The 22,278-nt window shown below is 32.4% G+C and overlaps 1 protein-coding gene across 2 annotated transcripts; it reads left to right on the top strand.

The window, feature by feature from the left end:
* The first annotated feature begins 271 nt into the window (after nucleotides 1–271).
* Nucleotides 272–7,120, top strand: LOC124543135 (galactose mutarotase-like). 2 transcript variants are annotated; one of them, XM_047121204.1, is made up of 9 exons: nucleotides 275–705; nucleotides 1,060–1,317; nucleotides 1,394–1,603; nucleotides 1,942–2,029; nucleotides 2,951–3,098; nucleotides 4,722–4,827; nucleotides 5,146–5,253; nucleotides 6,218–6,328; nucleotides 6,944–7,120. In XM_047121204.1, the coding sequence occupies exons 1-9, from the start codon at nucleotides 406–408 to the stop codon at nucleotides 7,034–7,036; spliced, it is 1,422 nt and encodes a 473-aa protein (XP_046977160.1). In that variant the 5' UTR covers nucleotides 275–405; the 3' UTR covers nucleotides 7,037–7,120. The 2 variants fall into 2 exon arrangements, with proteins under 2 accessions (XP_046977161.1, XP_046977160.1); XM_047121205.1 differs by lacking the exon at nucleotides 5,146–5,253 and having other exon boundaries at nucleotides 272–705.
* The last annotated feature ends 15,158 nt before the right edge of the window (nucleotides 7,121–22,278 follow it).

The raw sequence follows: 22,278 nt of genomic DNA on the forward strand, positions 1-22,278 counted from the left end.
ATGATTTAGCATTGTTCACCAAATCGCCCCCTCTGCGAGTTTTTAAGTGAAGCCATAAATCTTAATCCATGAGCACTTTTATAAAGATTAAATTCTTCGTTAGTTCTTAAGGAAAGTTTCACTAAAAACTGTTCATAAACCTATGTATATAACAATACACTTTCGATCGTAATATTAATATAATTAAAAAAATCTATAACTTTCATGGTAGGCAAAATATAATAAATCCTTTCCGGATCAATTATTTTTAAACGAAGCTGTCTCGATTCAAATAAAATGTCAATCAAATATATAAAAATGTAATGTCGTCATATTAATTAAACAAAATTTTTTGTAAAAAATATTTTTTAGAAAAATTTATAAATTTTAGTTAAAATTCAAAAAAAAACATAATCCAATTTTATAATGGCTGAAGAAGCTGAAGAAAAAGCAAGTGGAGATACAGTTTCAATCGCTAAACCAGAAACGGAGCCTAAGCCTGTTAAAACTCCAGATGTAGAACTTGTGATTGACGGTTTTGGTTTCATGCCTAAAGACTATGATACATTAATCAAATCCAAAAGATCTTCTATACTTAAAAAGTTGCCAAAAGTAGTACAGGACAGTAAACCTGGTGAGCAAGATCACAGCCCGTGCGCGTCTAGTTCAAACATCGATATAGTCAGACGTTATACATGGAAGACAAAGAACAGAATGACAGTTCAGGTAAGAAATCTGCAAAGCGGTAGAGTCTTGAGCGATTTAGGACACGGTGGCCATTCTCAATAGATGATTCCCAAATTCGTAAGAGAAATTTAGTTGAGAAAGAGTGCTTCAAATTCGAGTGCAAAGATAGCTTTATGCCTCGCTCTAGTGATCAGATTGGACAGTCATCCGTCATGAACGAAGAGAGTTGGTACAGGACCAAAAACTATGTATTTCAATTGACAAATTCATTATTGACCCACTTAAGTTTCGATCCAAAACTTTGAGCTCTAAGGCTTTATACGCTTACCACTAGAATAACGAGTCAATCTTTATAAGAAAAATCTTAGATAGTTTATAATTAAATGTTCTTAGGTGATAACCTATGGCGCTACAATTACATCTATTCAAGTTCCGGACAAAAAAGGTGTCCCAGATGACGTCATAGCTGGATTCGACACTTTAGAGGAATACTTCCAACCAAGAAATCCATATTTTGGTGCGACAATAGGACGATACGCAAACTTTATTCGCGATGGAAGTGTGATAGTTAAGCCTTCTGGTAGAGTGTATATGCTTAGCACAAATCGAGGTCACAACCATTACAATGGAGGCCACATTGGATTTGACAAGGTACACTTCTCATATTACGAGTAAAATAAAAATTAAATGAAGTAGACAAGACTGTAGTTTTTTTTGTCGTTTTCAGGTGAATTGGCGTTCCTACGTAACTGGGAATACAGTAATTATGACCCACGTGTCTGAGCGTTTTCATGAAGGATATCCAGGTACAGTGATGGCACAGGTAGCGTTCGAAGTCACCTGCGACAATAGTCTCAAAATCGAAATGAAATGTACGACGAGTGATCCGACTATTGTTAATTTAAGTAGCGCTCCTTATTTCAACCTGGCTGGACATGTGAGTAACATAATATAATATTTAACTTATTTTTAGTTATTCCTTGCGTATGGATTTTGCCGAGATGGCCCAGCATTTAGAACGCGTGTACCTTGACAGAATGTTATCGATATCGGTACAAATTCAGGCAACATCACTAGCTTAATTTATAACTTATATCACCATTAAGGGAATCATTTTTCGGTTGATATTACCATACACGTATACACCGATCGTGTATAGTAGTTTGGTAGTTGCCAAAATACAATTAATAAATCCTATTTCGGAAATTCGTTCTTAATAATTATTAATATTTCTGTAATAACATCTATAGAATAATACTATTTGTCACTTTCCAGCATTGTGGTCCGGAAGTTATGTACGATCACATTTTCACCGTGAACGCTGATAAGTACACAGCGGTGGACGACGATGGATTAGTTACAGGTAACTTGGTGACGTTTTATAAAATACTTTCGTCTGCGAAATTATAATGATGTATTATAATTATGTAGGCTAGGGATACTTAGCATCAGATGGCCCAGATGCTTGTTTGCCTTTCTCATAAGTTTAATAACTATGGTCCATAAGTGAATCATTTCTTAATGCCACAGCGCCATCTCTCGGATCTTAGTATAACTATTAAATCTAATTTTTACGTGACAATTAAAATTTTTATTAAAACCACTGTGTAATGTGTTATGGTGGCTTTGACCTCATAGTTTCGAAAAATACGCTAAGTATGAAATCATGCATGCCTACGTATGAGGATATTCCAGGCTAAGCAAGCTTGCCGCGCCTAGATTCACAAAACTGAAAAGTATCTTATTTAAACATTTTAATCTCAATATAATATGGTCGAGTAACTTTACAAACATTTTACAAGATACTACTATCTATTAGATGTAAAACTATCCCGGATTAAAACCAATAAACTCAATAATTATTATATAGATGTCAGTCATAAACTATTGAAACAATAATTCTGACAATATCACGCTAGAAAGTAGGTATGTACGAAATGAGATCGTTTGGAATGAAAAAATCATTTTAGAGATTTTTGCAATTGTGACGATGTCGTACTGGATGAGCGAAATATGAAAATCTTTAATTAATAAAAAAATATATGAATTATTTCTACTTACTTATGTGTTTTAACAAATGAATGAAATTATTTAGCAAAGTTGAAAAAGATTTAATATTTAAATATGGAATAAATATCGTGAAAATATTTTCACGAATATAACTCAAATTATTAACCTCGAACGAAGCTCGATTAAGCGAATTGCGAATGCTGATTAAATTATATTAAAATGTATCACGATGCTATAAAACCTCTTTTCCAAATTTTTATTTTTTTATTTTCAGGACAGAAGAATATTGTTGGTGGGACAGCGTATGACTTCAGAGTGCCAAGAGTATTGAGGACAATGATACCAAAAATACCAATGGGAGGTTATGATATTAATTATTGCATCACGCAAGGAACGGAACAAGACTTAACTTTCCATGCTCGGTAAGTAGCGAAAGTAAGCTAACGGCCCGTAATTGTCCCACGACCCAAGATTTTAACCTGTCATTGCGTGATTAGGATTCAAGTATCATTAAACTATATTTATGATAAATTATAAAATTACAAATATATGAAATTTAGTTCTTAATAGGATTTACTCGTAAAAAATTTTTTGTAAAGAAATTTTCAATGTGTTGTTTGCCATCTTTAAGATGTCAGGTAAAATTGTGAATTGGATGACGTATTTACCAATCGATAACTTAATCATTTTGTTATTGTATCCTGGCCATTGCCAAGGAAGCAAGATGAAAATAAAAAAGACCGGTGTCACAGTTCGCCTTCGTACCATCCGTCTAGTGTCAATAAATTATCTTCTTTCTTTTTTTTTTAAATGTGTCTAAAATATTTTATGTTCACATATAATTACACTATTAATAAGGATTGAAACGATTGTCCAGTGGCTTAATCATAAGACTATTTAACCTCGAGATCCTTTTTAAAATCTGGGTCGGGTCAATATGTAATATTGGTTTCTTATACTTCCCAACAAATAGTTTGTAGTACCTAAGTAGTTCAGAGTTTGGAACTTGACAGTTTTTACTATCCTTGGAATTACGTGAAGTCGTTGCTGGGTTGGCTCGTCTCCTGATACCAGCCAGAAATATATCATCACCTAGTATATAATAGGGCCTAAATATATTTTATTATATATTATATTATCATTTAAAATTTTTATTCCATTGTCCGTTACTGAAACAGTCAATATTAGTGGAATTTTCACCCTGATCGTGGCTTTTCATGGCTCTCATTTGTTCGATATAAGTTGCTTGTTTATATTAAAACTAGCGGCCGCCCGCTGTTTCGCTCGCCTATTAATATATAAAAGATAGAGATATGATAACGCGGACTTTTTTGTAGAAATAATTAAGACGAACCAGGTAGCCGTACATTGTTTTTAATTTTAAGCAACTGTTTAGGCAGCGCACGCAAATAATTGTTTTATGAGGTATTTTTTTCCGACTTGCTATACAAAAGTTGTGATAGCTCGGTTAATATACATGTTATAGAAACAATTTATAGCCTCACTCAGGAATAATGTAGCTTTCTGCCAGTAAAAAAAAAAAATAGAATTGAATTATAAGTTTCAGAGATTACCCCCTACATACAAATTTACAAACTATCAATTTTACCTCTTTCTAATATTAGTATAGATTTACTGAAATTTGTGTTCACCACTGGCCATAGATATTGACGCTATAAGACATAATAATTATTCTATATACCACACCCATGCGCCACCATTCTAGAGAACTAAGATGTTTTGTCCCTTGTGGCTGTAGTCACAGTGGTTTATTCACCTTTCAAACTGAGACACGACGCTACTAAGTAGTGTATGTATGGCGGTAGAGTATCTGATAAGTGGTTGGTACTTATTCTGACAGATTTGTACAAAACAAACTTGTAATGAACGCTCATGTATTGCCATAAACCCACAATGGAGCAAAGTGGTGGAATAAATACCAAATTTAATCCTGAAAAAGTAGGCCTAGTAATGAAACATTTCCAGGTTTAAATATAACGTATATGTTTTTTTTAAATTTATAAATTGTTTTTTGTTTATTTCAGGTGTCTTCATCCATTGTCCGGGAGAGTTTTAGAGGTGTACAGCAACCAGCCTGGTATGCAGTTCTACACGGGAAATCTCCTACCTGATCCAGATAAAATTGTTGAGGTCGGTTTAAATTAATTATCTCTAACATGAGACTACGCGGATTTATTTTTTAGTAGTAGCGCCTTTGCTCGCGTTTTAGGGTGTTGGTTGTGATGTGTTTGGCAAAAAAGTATTCTTGAGTTTTCTTGGAGTTCAAGTTTGCTTCATCCCAAATTCCATGAAGTTGCTTTCAAAGGTCTAGTTGTGAAAGAGCGACAGATAGACACAGCTACTTTCACTTTTATAATATCAATAATATAGATTATATATTCAATTATAAACACAACTGGTGATACAGTTTCGTTAATATTCAATCAAATATAAACTCTTGTTAAGTAGGAACCCATCAGTGATGAAGAAGAAAAGACTGAGTCTGGTAGTGGAAGTGATTCGAGCAGCGACGAATCTAGTGTGAAAGACGAAGAGGCGATTGAAGAAGAAAGCGAGGTGAATTTTTTTTTTTAAATCGACTCAATTTTTTATGTTTACTTATTTTTTGGTAAAACTTTTTATATTTAATTCGATTGAGTAGTAATATCTATAAACATAATCAATTCTTATTATTAAAATTTTTGTTCGTACGTATTCCGACGGCTATGAGAATTGGGTTGAACTTTGTCAAATGATCACGAAAGATCTGGAAGTAGCGTCAGCAAAGAATGAACAAACATCACCTTTCAACACTGACACTAACAAAATGGGGATATGATGTAGTATGTCCTTATTCGTGTTTGTATTTGTTTGTTTGTTTTACAAAATAATTTTGAGTGATATGAGACCTATATAAGCTAATCTTACTATCGTATATCTCTTTAATAATGGTGTAAAACTCTTGAAAAAAGTGTCCACAATGACGTGAGTTTGCTAACGTTACTTCCGAAGTAATACTCTTGCTTCGTAAAAGGGAATTTTTCACATTTATTTTGAGTTGACATTTAAATAGATGTTATGATAATAGAAATTAAGTTAATCTAATTATCTGCCTATAATGTAACATTTGCAGTGATGTGAATTGTGATCTATTTATTTTAGTCAAATATATTGTAATACCATTTTAAATCTGTTGGTACAAATTACAAAATGTTAAAGGATATTTTATAAAGATTTTTTTTTTTTTGTATATCTTGATAAGTTTGTATAAATCTTTATATAAACTGTTTTTATTTCTTTATAGTGACTCATATTTATTAAATATGACTTATATTTTTAAGTAACAATAAAAGCAATAACATATACCTTTTTATATCCTTTTTTGGCAGAGATCTAGGTATAGAGCGAATCTAAAAGCTTTTAACAACTTGATTACACAATTTCAAATTTATTTACTGTTATCAAATTTATATAGTACCTTTATAGTATATATAGTAAACCTTTTAATAATTTTATAAACTTATAATAAATTTTATTTCAGGGCAAGAAAAAGTATGGTTATGTACCACTAATGGGAAAGAATGGAACTACTTATAGGAAACATGGCCTTTTTTGTGTCATGCCTCAAAATTATCCAGATGCCGTTAACCATGTAAATATAATCCAGTTCAAATTAGTTTCATCTTTTATATTTAAGTTCAAAGTACTGTGTGCTGCATATTTAGAGATTTTGGTATTATTTTTAGTAACATTTGGATTTTTTGTGTACTCATTCATGATTTTGGAAATATAATGGAATTTTTTAATTCATTACTCTTTTGTTATCTGATTTAAAATAATGACTATCACAGAAACATTACACTTGTTTATTGGTTATCAAACAAGTGGCTTTGACAACTAAGTAGTACGACGCGACATGTAGCATCGGCAAATTCAATAAAACCGATTACTGTCGATTTATATAACCAATAGAAATAGCTCCCTATCGCGCCATTCGACGCTATTTGTCCAGTTCAACCTGACAAAACAAATTGACGAATATATTAGGTCATATGATATTACAAGTTATTACGTTTGTGTAAAGATTATATTCACGTAAGAAATAAATATTGATAATTTGGGATAGCATACTTAATTCGGATGCGATCGATTTGACGAATTTTGCCGATGCTACATCTAAGCTGTGTCGTACTATAATATAATTTTCAAGAACCCAAACAGGGTTCCAAGTAGGAGGCAAATAAAACTTAAAATTTTTTCTTTGCAGAAAAACTTTCCAAACTCAGTTCTAAATCCAGGTGAAGTATATGTTCATAAAATACAATACAAGTTTGGGATTCTACTTGGGAAATATGTCTAAATGTTATTGTTTCATAATATTCAAATAAATTAAAAATTGTATAATGTCAAAAATTTATAAAATGTTTACATGTAATGTTTGAATCAAAATGTATTAATATATATTATGTTTAAACATAAGTTTATAATGTTTTATTAAATAAAACTTTTACAAAATAAATCTGATATTCCATTACCATTACAAAAATATACATATAATATAAATGACTGATGTCAAGTAAATATTGGCCCAAAACAGATCATGAATTTGATCTGAAAATTTACTATTTATTATAATTCAGGAAAATTTATAGGGTTAGAATTTAAGTTCACTATAACATAATTTTATTATTATTACTAAATAACTTCATTTACGTTGTATTTCAAAACTGAATAACTACAGTTTTTGGAATGCACTTCTATATTTTTTAGTATTTTATAGACTAAACTCCTTTATATTTTGTTCCTGGTTCCTTCTTAATTAAAAAAAAAAAGATTTTTCATCATGTTCAATAATCTTCATTTTTAAATTGAATTTAAAGGCAAATCACAGGAATTCTATCAGTATTGCCCTGTCGCATCTCAATTACAACTCTTAGATGGTAAAATGAAGTTCCTGTTATATCCTCTGCACTAATAAGACACATACACATTCAGACACAAGGTCTCCCTATACTTCCTGGCATTGTATTTAAAAGGTCTAGGTTTAACTGATTCTGATGATTTATCTCCTCTTAAGGAGTATATTCTATCTGTAAATAGCTGGGATTAAATAAATAAAAAAAGTAATACAACAGAATTCAACTGGCAATACAAACGACCGCAAGGTATTTTTCTCTCAATTACTGTAAGATTTTCATACAACATCAAATTCATGTATAATAACCAATATTGCAAGAGAAGATATAATTGTAATTTAACAGTTTCCCGATAAGATTCACGGTTTGTCACTATGACATATGTAATTTCAGTAGTTCGGGATGGCCAAAATAATATTATCGTTTTACAATGATGCTTCAATGTCTCTTCGTTAGAATGCCCCACACTATAGTCCAATTGTTTTATAATGACAGCTCAATAATATTTAAAAAAAGAAATAGTGTTACATGCCAGTATTAAATGCTATGCCATATAAAATAATATTAATTACAGTTTTACAAATTATTGATCAATTAATTACAATAATAATTGTATATAATAAAGTAAATTCAATAGCTCCTGCTATATTAATAATAATGTGATATAAATTATGATATAGAATCAAATGTCATAAAACCGTATTGAAGGCTAAGATTACTCTCGTAACACATAGTTTAAAAAATGAGTAATGAAAGAATATTAGATTTTACTGTATGAAAATCACTTGCTCGTCTGGAAGTGTTGTCTTTGCCACTATATTAAAAATTGAGTATTGGAACTCAATCACTATTTTAAGAAAAACTTACTGATCCTAAACAGCGTAATCTTTAGTTTGTATTTTAATTAAACAATAAAAATTTCGAGATTAAGCATTTGATATAAAAGAATATGTGTTTTAAGGTATAAAAATACACATATTATTGAGTCAATTATTTCTGTTTTTCTTTTTGTAATGCTCATGTTTAAAATATTTCAGGCTATATTCTTTGCTTGTGATTATGGTCAACACAATAGAGATTTTATAAGTATGTCTAGTACATACTACAATTAAATCTTAATGTCAGAATCACTTTCAATTTTCCATTAGCAAAAGAAAAAAATAAAGCAAATAAAATAATAAAAAACAAGATTTGAGAATGCGTGCCATTGTATTAAGCCAAAGTGACATTTGACAAGTAAAATAATGTTGTCATATACAAATAGATTTTCAAATTATTTATTACATATTTTCAAAGCACAAAACAAGAATGCTATATACTTATGAAAAAATATAGTCATATATTTTAATTTGCATTAAAGTGGAAAAATAAGATTTCATCATAAAAAAGATTACATTTTTATTCTAAACTTAATTGAAAAATATTATTTAAATAAAAAAAAAAGATTATTTGAATACTATAATACACATTACATTAATTTTGTTTCATACGACAGTCTATCGTATCGTTTTGTTCCTTAAGACAACATGTGTCATGTGCTCTAAGTACATGTAAAATTATAAATTCATTTGTGTGCACTAGCGACGCTCGTGTTTTGTTTTGTCTATCACACAATGAATAACATCTACTTAGGTTGCCTAAGAAGCACGCCAGTTAAATATTGAAGTATAGCGTTTCAAAGATAAGTTGCTGATTGATCTTCTGTCAGCTTTTCTGCCGAAATATTATAGTTAAATACAAACAACAATATTGTTTACACTTTAATATTATTTTCTACTCTAATATATTAGAGCATATATAAAGCATTTAGTTTAATGAATATTTTCTCTTAACGTTTTTGGTTCAGTCTTACTTTTGCAATATCATAAAACCTGGAATAAATATAATCTACATAATAAAAGCACTTCTTGAAATTATCACATTAAATTTTAAAGAAACTAAAAATAGGAATGTAAATTTTTACTACCTACATCTACCAAATTTTCTTTAAAACATAATCTTGGCTGAGTCTGGGAAGTCTGAGCTCTCTATTTGATCTACGATCAATAAATTTTCTTCATCTTCTAAGCACGTTAAGATCTTCGATCGATTATAAATTGAAAATATATCCACGCCCGGATCAACCAATCAACCTTTACAACCCATCTTCCTTTAAAACCCACGTGTTGACCCACTGGGCAATCTTGGCTCAATTCTTTAGAGAACGTAATTAATTGTAATTCGACTGTTTAATGAGCTGTTACCTCGTTTACAGAGCGTGTTTGGAAAAGTATAAACTTATTTTAAGAAATGAGTAAGTTTTTAAATGAGTCTGATTAATCAGAAGCCGACAATAACCTTTTGAATGTTTTTTTTCAATACCTCCACTTTTTCGCTGCCGAACGGTTGGAACAATGTCACTATCTGTCATGTGTGTCTGTGTTTATGTAATATTTTTGTTCGAGCTCCAGAATAAAAAGCAACAGGTTTTTTAAAAAAATAAGCATTGATATATTAAATTTTTTAAAAGACAACCGATAACTTTTTTTGGTATCGTGGGCAAATGAGCAGGAAGCGCACCTGATGGAAAGTGAGTACCACCGCCCATGGACATTTGCAACACCGGGGCGCTTGTAGGTGCGTTGCCGGCCTTTAAGAAAAAGTACGGTCTTTTTTTTAAGATGCCAAAGTCGTATCTTTTCGAAAAAACCGCCGACGAAAGCTGGTTCAACAGAGTGGTTGTGCAAAGTAGAGAATGTCTTAAAAATAGCTGTGTTGTGGGTTTTCGGAAATCAAGTTGGTGAACTTTGAATTTTGGTGAGATGTATGAGAGGTGAAATTCAGCAGCCGGGATTAATCCGAACAATTCCTCGGAACATTTCCCATGAAAAATTCGGTAGAAGATGTAGAGTGATCATCTCTACGCCAAGCTAAAGGATCAAGTAGGTCAAAAAGGGCTTCATCGTTGATAATTCGAGCCGCTCTGCGTTGGATATTGGATATGGTCAAATGGAAGGCGCCACCCAGAGGTGATAGCCTTGTATAGTTGTTTAGGGGATGGGCCGAGGTGAAGTACTGTTTTTGAAATTTACACGCAGTTGTTGTTGTTATTGAGCGGTTGCCCTTTATAGGGATCAGATGCACCACAGCAGTCTCCCAGGAGTTCGGCTGCTTTCGAAGGCGGCAACAATTCTGGAAAGAATGCCGACTATCCGGTTTCTAACGTTATATCTATACATATATTTACTAGATTATAGATATATTTATTTATAGAATGTATCAGAAGTTTTACCATCTGTCTTACACATTTCAAATTGTATTGGCGCTCTGTAATGTAATTATTATTATTACCTCTAGTCCTTGCGTAAAATTATTAATTTTGTTTGGATTTACCTATAGTCAATAAAATAAAGATCACCGAAAACGAATGAGACTGATTATAATACTATTAAATAAATAAATATGATTAAAAAAACAAAACACTTTGTCATTTGTTCCGTGCTTCCCCTATTACTGAATCTCAAACAGCATGAAAAGAATGTACATCCTAAATAATATATAAGTTTTACGTATACAAAAACTAATGTATGTACTTAATCTGTCTTTTTATGTACTGGATAAAGCTTATGTTCAAGCAGCGCCGCGTGCATCATTTAGTCTGTTCGCAGTTGAAACTGCTACTTAAAATAGACATAAGTTACTAAAATAAACTGATGATATTTGTAAAAATACGATGGCTCTATACAAAAGGAGACAAAAGTTTATTTATTATCAATGATATTACTGTGTCTATTTTTAAATAATTTTTTAAACTTATTATTGGCGAACGATTTAACGCTTCGATGTCCTTAATTGATGTGTAGTGGAGTGTACCGAAATTTTATCGATACACTTACATACAATTAATAATATCAATTTATTAAGGTCGTTAGATATTTTCCTATAAAATTCAGGCAATTTACTTTTTTTTTAAATTTCCTCTCAAATATTAAAAACCTCTATAATAATAACAAACAGATAACAGCTCTAATTGTATCCGTGGTTTTCGAATGATTTAATTTTATAAGAGATTGCCCCGCCCATTTTGTGTGTGTGTGTTCTATTAGAGAATGTATTTGATTTGATCCTTTTGTCTATATGTGTGTGAAAAGTTTGTAAACGTTCGCCTACGTGTAGTCTATTCAAATGGAAGTAGGAAAAAACAACGAAACCTTAGATTTTATAATTTCGCGCGATTTGCTAATAGCTAAACTATGTCCACTACTAAAACTTTATAATCAATATATCTTTATTTATAATACAACACTATTACACTTAACAACTTATTTTCCATTTAATTTTACTTCCATAATTCTGATACCAGTTTCGTCGATATTCACAACGTCATTTTTTCGGAAAGCCATAGTGAATATCATAGATTAATCAAGCTTTCAACCAATGATATCGCGTAAATATGCTGTCATATGTTGTGTATTTGGCTTTTCCCTGTTATGTTTAGAGTGTAGAGTATATACGTATGTATGTTTCTGTAGTGGTTATTTAGAAAAGAAAGTTGGACTCTTATTGATATAGGTATATTTATTCTCTGACGAAGGCGCGCCCTCTATGTTAAATTATTAAAATCAATATACACAAGGATGAATGAGTGATGCTTGTGCTTGCGGTTTTAAAGTACCTGAGAAAAAAATCGCAAAAACAGAAAAAATATACATCCGAATATATCCGAAATAGACCTATTTGCCCGTATAATGTTGTTTGTCATATTGACGTGCTCTTCAAATAATTTGATAGGTACCATTTGTTTGTACTGAGTTTTATTGCCCATTCATGGCTAGGATTGACCACGGTGAAGTTTGCTGCCAAATAGAGTTATAATAACTATATCGATTGAATATACAGTAAAGCCTCGATTATCCGAACTAATTGGGACCGAGACTAGTTCGAATAATCGAAATGGATACTTTGGGACAAGATCAAACAACAGCAACACCTTTTCGCGCTTTTTTTAAAAACTGTAGAATTTAACATAAATATTAAAATGTTAATTAGGAGATGTTATAAACATTTAAAGTTAATTTCTATTTTTATACATATATTTTAAATTGATGAACGATAAAGCATCAGCGTTCGGATAATTTAACGTTCAAATAAACTAAGTCAGTGTTCATATACTTGAGGATTCGGATAATCCAGGTTCTTTTTTGCACTTCATTTTGTGGCAGGGCTGTTTTTTCAAGCCTGTTCACTGTCTCTAGTCTAATAATTGTTTATGGAAATGTTTCAAGTTTCACTTTAAATTAATTTTTAATTATTTCTGTGATGGCACTCACAATTTTAAAACACGAGAAATGATAGCATGGAGTATTGAATATTTATAATTAATAAAAAACGCGATTTAAACAGCACTTGGTACGGTTTTTGATTTGAAGGGGGCTTGAGGATTACCGTTTAAAAAAAACGCGACGCGAGCGCAGTACACACTCGTTCGCATTGGTTAATATATCTTAAAGTGCCATTGTCTATGTCTATGGTCGCCAATGAATTTTATACAATAGGCTCATCATTTTAGTATTAGTAACATTCCAACTTCTGTATTTTTCAATCGACCGCTGCGTATTTACATTTGTATAAATTTGTGGATATGACAATTTCTGCTGGGTTTGTTAGCATCATGATACTAGCGGATGGATCATATGGCTGCAGTATAAGAGGTGATCGCAAGAGATTATAACATACTTAGTAGTTACTCGGAGTTTGAAGGGTGAGACCAGTTAAGCCGCTGTTCTTCGGAAAGAAAATAAGGCTCTTTATTGATCATATGAGTGAATTATCTACTATTAAATTAGCTGTTTTATCTGATTATGCCCCCATGTAACCAAAATTAAGTGCATTGCTTGGTAATGTAATATACACGCAAGTAGCTACTTGTTTCATTTTTTCTGTCGATTATCAAGGCATGGCTGAAATGGAAAACTCGTATTATTGGGAAAAAATAGCTAAATATCTCAATTGAACAAAAATACTTTTTTATTTTAATTAATTTAGGATTTATTTAAATTAAAAAAAACCTTTTGCTTGATGTATTACGCAAAGTTTTAATCAAATAAAAATACGTTTTGCTTTATTTGCAACGGTTTAATGTAAAAGAAAATACTCTTTGCTTTATTTGAAAAGGCTTAATTGAAAAAAAAAAGATAAACCGTGTTTGTGTTGTAGGTATTAAGTGAAATAATACTTAAAATATCAAGGCTAATGAAATCTTGGAGCAGAGCGGTACTGCATTGCATTATACCGCCCACATTATGTATCGCTTCTCGGAACTCTCGCAAATCGTATTGCCCGTTATTTTTGGACTGTGAAGTTTACTTATTTACCTATTAATTCCAACTAAATTGCATTTGAATTTATTTGCTAGTTACAAATCCAATTTACTTTTTGGATTTCATCTGGAATAAAACGTGTGAAAAAATACAATAACGTATTACAATGCAAGTATCTTTCATACTAAGTTTATCTGAACACTATCTAGAAAACGGTGTCAATTAAATCAATAAAATTGTTGTTTTGTTTATTTATTTTATCCAGATTCATTTCAAAACTATTGATAATAATTAATATTATACATATTTTTTTATTATTTTAGTTTATAGTCTAAAGACATAAGCTGTATATATGTTACGGGCAACGTGATTAATTGCGTATTATTAATTCGAACCGGCCATTATTAATAATGCCTAAGAGCGATGGGCAAAGCGATTAATTTATCACTTTGACCGGTCATTATTAATAATACCCGACGGCCCGTGGTCCGTGTAATAAGTCAGTGTTGGGGATCATCTTGCAAGAACAAATAATTCTAAACTTAATTACTTTCTTTTACATTCTAAGTAGCTATGTCTTTATGCCATGTCCTTTCCTGGAGTTCAAGTTTGTTTCATACTAAATTTCATCAAATTCGGTTCAACGGTTTTGGTCGTGAAAGGGCGATAGACCGAGTTACATTCACATTTATGTATATTTTATAATATAGATTTATGTTGATTTCGTCTCAGTTTACTAATTTTTAAACTATTTGTGAATAATCTATTTTAACTATTGTTAAAGTAATATTTCCATAAAAATAAAAGTAGGTAAATAATAGTGTAATTACATTTTTAACTGTTTAATTTAACTACTATGTTCATTAGTTAATTTTTGTTAACTTTTCATGTAAATATTATGAGTTTAATTTCATCTAATAAACGAAAACACTAAAGTTCAACTATTTTATTACTTTGCCCAACATAGCGTTGGCATTATTCATAATGACCGGGTAAAGTGATTAATAATGCTGTTTTATCACATTGTCCAATTGAGTCGGGCATTATGAATACAGACCGGCCATTATGTGTACTACCCGGAATTATCAAATTGCTCATAACATATATGTTTTTTTTTTTTAAATCTCTCAATCCTAATCGTAAATTACGCTCTACATTTTTCACTGTAATCGCGGAACATGTGCGAAATAATAGATTTATTAATTTGTGAGAAATAAAAATGCTATTGAATTTGTGTAAAAAAATACTATCATAGACATAATTACGTCCGCGTGAAGTGATAGTAAGCATGAAAACTTTAAAGATCAGATTTGCTCAAATTCAAACTTCCTGTTTAACAAATGCAATCCAATACTACTGTTAACATTATTTAATCTTTAAAAATGTACCAACAACACCGGGTGGGAGGAAATAAACTAGCTACTGTACTAAACCGCGTCGTCATTCGTCAACCAACAGCTTGAATGACATTGGCTAATTCATCATCCGATCATAGAATGTGAATCAACAACAACAACAACAGCCCGTAAATTCCCACTGCTGGGCTAAAGGCCTCCTCTCTCTTTGAGGAGAAGGTTTGGAACATATTCCACCACGCTGTTCCAATGCGGGTTGGTGGAATACACATGTGGCAGAATTTCTATGAAATTTGTCACATGCAGGTTTCCTCACGATGAATGAGATGAATTATTTTGTCTAATGTGAATGAACACACAAAAATTGTTCTCTAAATAATTATAATGAAATATCTGTTATAAGTTACATTTTAAATATATATATATATTATTGCATTAAAAGTGGCAATATATCACAAGCATACCGTAGTAGTAGTAAGCTTTTTAGTTATATCTTCGGTACCTATCAGAGGTATAATGTGTTTTTATTTAATATATATTTATAAAAATCGTGTCACGGGGTTACGGGTGTCACCCAGTTTGATAGGCAGATAATATATGCGTTTCAAGAAGCTTTTAAATATCGTATAATATTTGTATAAACTAAGATGTCCAAAAAAAGAACAAGGGGTTCTTAATTGAAGTTCAGGAGTTTCAAACCAGACAAGAATACAAAATTTTTACGTGGTTCACCAGGAAGCCTGGAGGAAGAAAAAAAAATTTCATTTTACTATCGCATAAAAATAGTAATAATAACAGGCTGAAAATTTCCCACTGATGGGCAAAGGTCTCCTCTCCCCTTGAAGAGAAGGTTAGCACCACACTGCTCCATTGCGAATAGGTAGATACACAAGTGGCGGAATTTCGTCGAAATTAGACACGTGTAGGTTTCCTCACGATGTTTTCTTCACCGTCGAGTTCGAGATGAATTATAAACACAAATTAAGCACATGAAAATTCAGTGGTGCTTGCCTGGGTATGAACCCGCAATCATCGGTTAAGATGCACGCGTTCTAACTGTTCTAGATGTTCTAGACTGTTCTAGATGACCCAGTCATCTCAGCTTTTTATTGTCGGATATTAACAAAGATATTAGTTAGATAAAAAATTTATCTTGTATTTGTGTTGAAGATTTGAATTCAAACACTTTGAAATTTTACTCAAGTATTCATAGCTCATATAATACAATAATCCCGAATTGACATAGACGTGAAGATATATACATCATATGCCGCCCGGTCTTATTTGTCCTTGTTTTATTTAAAATATATAAATAAGGCTATTCGTGAATGTTCTATCGTAAGTTAAGCTGTAACGCATTGTAATTTATCCAACATATTTGTAAGGAAATTGAATGTGTTAGGTGTGCAGTCTAATATAATTGGAGTGCAAGCTGAAGCAGCACCTCTAATCCCGGACTGTTAATGGCGGACAAATAAACTTTGTTAAGAGTGATTCGATTCGTTGACCCATTATCGGTTGCCAGGGATTAACGTTTAGGGTGATTCCATGTTCAAGTTAACTTAAAATAATAATATTAAAAGGATATTATTATGCCAAGCTGTCTTGGCAATTTAATCCTTCCTCTTGATATTAGCCTACCCCGCTGGTCCATTTCTGGTTGGTATATATGTATGTGTAGTTGAATTCCAGTAAGTTACTGTCAATAGCCCTAGTGGGCTATTAAAAGGATATTTTTATGCCATCACATAAATGCGCTAACTAGCAATTTTTTGATGAGACAATTCCGCAAGATTTCGTATTTGTTTAAGTTCATGATACCAATTTTATTATTATTTACTTCCAAATTTAGATAGTATGTACCTATATAAGTACCGTGCGCTGATGACCCGAGATGACCCTGTGGTTAGAACGCGTGCATCTTAGTCGATGATTTCGGGTTAAAACCCAGTCAAGCACCACTATAAATATGTGCTTAATTTGTGTTTATAATTAATCTCGTGCTCGGCGGTGAAGGAAAACATCGCGAGGAAACCTGCATGTGTCCTAATTTCTTCGAAATTCTGCCACACGTGCATTTTACCTACCCGCATTGGAACAGCGTGCTGGAATATGCTCCAAACCCTCTTCTTAACTTCTTACTGTACCTATATAACAACACTTAGCTTGCATATACTATACATTGCACCTCAGAAAGCAGCCTTTGTTCCTGCGTCCTTTCCTCACGAGTCGGATTTTCCATCCCAACGGATTACGAGAGTGAGTGCTTGTATGTGGTTGTTGTCTTGTCTATAAAATGGTCACTCTTTTATACGTCAGTAGGACAAAATCATGATAATATTTGGTTGAAATACTCTAATTTTAATGGACATATTACTCTTTGTAATTATTTTAATATAAATATCAGAAAATCGTAGCACTAGTATTAGATTCAGATCTTTATTTAATTCATATAACCTTGCATAATTTATTCTTAGAGCGAACTAGAATAACTGATTCCACAGCAAGATGTATCGACGGTATATTTAGTATTTGTGTAACTTTTATACAAAATATATTCTGTATGTATGTGTTCCTACTTTTTTTTTTTTAAATTAGGACTAATTTGCAAAGGTATATTTTTTAAAACATCAATACCGCATAGGCCTGGCTTCTTTTAAGAGTCTGGAAAAACGCGTTTCCCCCTGTGTTAAGCGAGGACTCGCCTTTACCAGAATACCCCCTATAGCCACTAGCTACCCCCGGTAGCCGCTCCATTCCTTCGGCAAGAGCCATGGGATCGCTTTCACAGGTTATTTGAAGAAGTAAATAGAATCATATCAAATGAAATCGAAAGTATTTCATTTGCTATAAAGTGTTTCGAATCGTCAATATTTCAATCCTACCACCGTTTCGGAATCAGTCAACGAAACGAAAGAAAATCGCATAGTTGCTCCTTTAAAGACAGATTTAAAATGATGTTAGTATTCACGATTATTGTTCACAGTCATGTGTTTGTACTCGAGCTTAAATCCCGGTGCTTGTATGCAAAAAGATCAGATTAATTAATTAATTTTTATGATATATATTTAATTTTACATGATCAATTGATTATGTTATTATTTCCAGATTCGATATTATTAATTCCATGAAAGAGCCATAGAGCAGTAATTATTTTTTAAACATTCTCTCACAGATGTTATTTTGAAAACTACACTGCTGAATCTCTGAAGTCTGAACCTCAGTTCCCTATTTTATCAGAATATTGAATACTCTTCATTGCATAGTCTTCTGAACATTAAATAATCTTTGTAGACTTAATTAAATACAGTGTGTTTATTCCCCAGTAACTAGGCATGCATTAAAATTATATCAATACATGACAAAATGAAAAAGTAATAATAAAATTTCATATGATGGATTTGTAAGTATGGTTTTCATCGTTTGGTGATGAATGCTGGTGTTGAACTCATTGAAGATATGTTGAATGCTTGGAAAAATCACGAAGCTTTTTTCTATGTTTTTGGATTTAAGAAGGATTAGTTAAAATGAAATCCTATTCACGATATAAGCATATGGTATCCAACGGGCCTATGCTTAGTCCCATGCTTGCAGTTAAATTCAGAAGATTGGTGTAAACGGAAGATTCCCAGATTTCGGATTAGTGTGGGGTCCTACTGATAACATTTTTTGGTCCATTTATATTTTTCATTTATGTAAATGATCATAATTACAAAGTAAGGATATAGAATAAATGTTAGCGAGAAGATACTGCAAACAATCAATAATAACTACAGCAGCCTGTAAATTTCCCACTGCTGGGCTAAGGCCTAATTTCCCTTTGAGGAGGAGGTTTGGAATATATACCACTGCGCTGTTCCAATGAGTCGAGTTGGCCCAGTGGTTAGAATGCGTACATCATAACGGATGATTGCGGGTTCAAACCCAGGCAAGCACCGCTGTTTCATGTGCTTAATTTGTCTTTATAATTCATCTCGTGCTTAGCGGTGAAGGAAAACATCGTGAGGAAACCTGCATGTGAATAATTTCTACGAAAACGTAAATAATTTCTACGAAATTAGACACATGCAGGTTTTCTCATGATGTTTACCACCAACCACCACCACCACTGGGCCATCTCGGCTTTGCTAACAACCAATATTAAAAAAAAGTTGTTATTAAAAATGAATTTAAATATACATATAGAATTAATTTATTATACAACAAATATTTGGGCGGGTAAATTGTGTAAAATCTGAATAACAAGTACAAACTGTTTTTCAGTAGTGTTTTACAGTAGCAATGTCACGCTCCTATGTCTTAGAAAGTACCTAAACTCATAGGTTCTCGCCTATTTCTAACGTCACGCCGGAATGTCGTCTTATCGGATTATGAGAGTGCAGCTATGTTCAAACATTTCTGCCCTATTATATCTCCTGCGAGACTTTATGTTTTCTACTTCGATAGTACTACTACGTAAAATACGAAACACATCACTAGCTCAATTTTTAAGTCTGTCAAAACTCATCTATAGCAAGAATTTAGTAATTTAGTAATTAATATTTAATTAAATGCAATATCATATTATTGAAAAAAATTACAGAATGGTTAAGTGACTATAAAATCCTGAAAACTTTATGAAGGATGCCTATTTATAGGAGTCAACCTTCAACAAAATATGGAATTTATTAAGTTCACGTACATCCACATATTTATTAAAAGTGTTTTATATATGTCATTCTTATAATAAATTAAATCCATATGCAATTATTTATCTGAAACTAAGAATATATACTTAAAATAATCCGTATGAAATTTTCAACTTTCAACTGTTTATTGAGTAAAATTTCCTTGTAGCATTTAACTTGTCAATTAAAGATTCAATAGAGTTCAGAGTACCGACTATTTTTTACCACAATTGCTTCAATAGAAGTTCATAAACATAACCTATTGATCAGTTTATAATTTCTTAGGGTTAAAAACAAGTTTGACAAATGAGGCGCATTACTAGTAATATAGGTGGCCGCCTATTGGTCGAAATTTGATTTTTTTTTGTATGATATCGGTTAATAACAGGTGGTCGCCTATTGGTCGAAATTTGATTTTTGTTTTGTATGTCATCGGTTGGCGGACGAGCAAAAAGTCCACCACATAGTAAGTCGGTCACCATAGCCTATATACAATGGCGTTGTAAAAATATTAAACAATCCTGATACCGCCAATGTGCCACCAACCTTGGTTAATACTAATATGTTACTTTCCTTGTGCCTGTAGTTACGCTGGCTCACATCACATCACATCACATCATCAGCCCTTTTTTTCCACAGCTGGACCTAGGCTTCTCCAAGTGCACGCCACTGTGGACTTTCTCCGGCTACTCGCATCCAGCTCCTGCCTTCCGCCTTGCGTAATTCATCACTCCACCGTGCCTGAGGACGTCCTACACTACGTTTGCCGACACGAAGTCTGCACTCTAGAACACGTTTTTAAGCCCCCAGTGGTTATCGGTTCTATGACAAATATAGCCAGCCCACTGCCACTTCAGCTTACCAGTGGGCTATGTCGATGATCTTGGTTCTCTGACGGATCACCTCATTTCTGGTGCGATCCCTCAGAGAAATGCCGAGCATAACCCTTTCCATATCAGGCTGAGCGACTTTAAGCTGGTGGACCAGTCTTGTTGTTAGTGTCCACGTTTCGGCTCCGTATGTCATGATGGGTAAGATGCACTGGTTGAAGACTTTCGACTCAAGGCACTGTGGGATCGACGATGTAAAGATGAAAGCTGAATTCTTCTATTCACCTCGTCCTCAAGAATTCTACCTAATCGCAAAGTCTGCCGGAGGTAGACATATTTTTGAACAACTTCGAGGACGGTACCGTGTGTCGCAGTTGGTTTCGTTGGCTTACGCTGGCTAACTCGATCATACTTCATCAAATATTAGATGCGTTGATTCGAAAGATGCGAAGAAAAAATGGGGCTCAATTAAACAATACCTTGTCTACTATATAATACTTTAGAAAAAAATCTAAATAAAAAATATATACATGTCATTGATTTTCATCGTTGACATGACGTGTGTTGTCATCAAAGGGATACAAAGTTATTGTTTCACGTATTAGTATATTGATGAAGGACTACATAGATAATAAAAATAGGATATTAGTTTATTTCGTCGCAAGCTAAATAATAATTATTATTTTATAATTAATTATTATTTTATTGTAATGACGATACGAAGTATAAGATGTTTAATTGAATTGTTATTCTTATTGATTAACCAAGAAGATACTTTTATATAGCATTGTCAAACTAGACGTGGGAGGGCCATGTCCGGTCTTTTTCCAGGATACCTGGTAACCCCGTAATAAACCGTACCTTATAATTATTATTACGTAATAGATAAATTCGTTCATATTCAATTACAACAGATATTTTTTTATTGGAAATAATGTTTTCTTCTTCAAAATAAAAATGCAATACCTTGACATGATGATAACAGGGGTTTTATTACGATTTAATTCAATGTTTTTGCTAAATATGTGTGTAATTTGTATGAACAACCTTTTAGTTATTATTATCACAATATTTCCTATAATAGCGTACCTATTAGTGTACGTCCGCGACTGCTGATTTGAAGTTAGCGCCTTGTATTTCATTTAGTAATTGTCATATGTTTCAGTTCTTTTGTTAAAAATATAACACGCATATAGTATAGCGATGCAACAGCGAGTAGGTAAATAAATTTTATCACACTTACAATCACGCGCACCTAAAACTGACAATAAAAGATGTTATTATTATGTGTTAAGGGCGAATTTCGTAAAATACAAGTTTGGTGTTCCGTTGTTTTATATTCGTGCGTCGCTCGTGATAAGCGCAAGAGAGGGGTCATGGAACTTTGCGGGGCTGAGGCTCGACTGAGTGAAAGAGATGCAACACTTTTCTTACAGGCTAGTTTATGTTGGTATTTAAGATTATGCACGATCGAATCACTAAATTTATGAACTAGGTCCTTTATAGAAAACCATATCACACTTCGTGTTATTTCA

Source organism: Vanessa cardui, chromosome Z, assembly GCF_905220365.1.
Source record: "Vanessa cardui chromosome Z, ilVanCard2.1, whole genome shotgun sequence".
NCBI lineage: Eukaryota > Metazoa > Arthropoda > Insecta > Lepidoptera > Nymphalidae > Vanessa > Vanessa cardui.

Coding starts and splice junctions, on each gene's coding strand:
- LOC124543135 (XM_047121204.1), top strand. CDS start 406: ATGGCTGAAGAAGCTGAAGAAAAAGCAAGTGGAGATACAGTTTCAATC. Junction 706..1,059: donor AGAACAGAATGACAGTTCAG/GTAAGAAATCTG, acceptor AAATGTTCTTAG/GTGATAACCTATGGCGCTAC. Junction 5,254..6,217: donor CGATTGAAGAAGAAAGCGAG/GTGAATTTTTTT, acceptor ATTTTATTTCAG/GGCAAGAAAAAGTATGGTTA.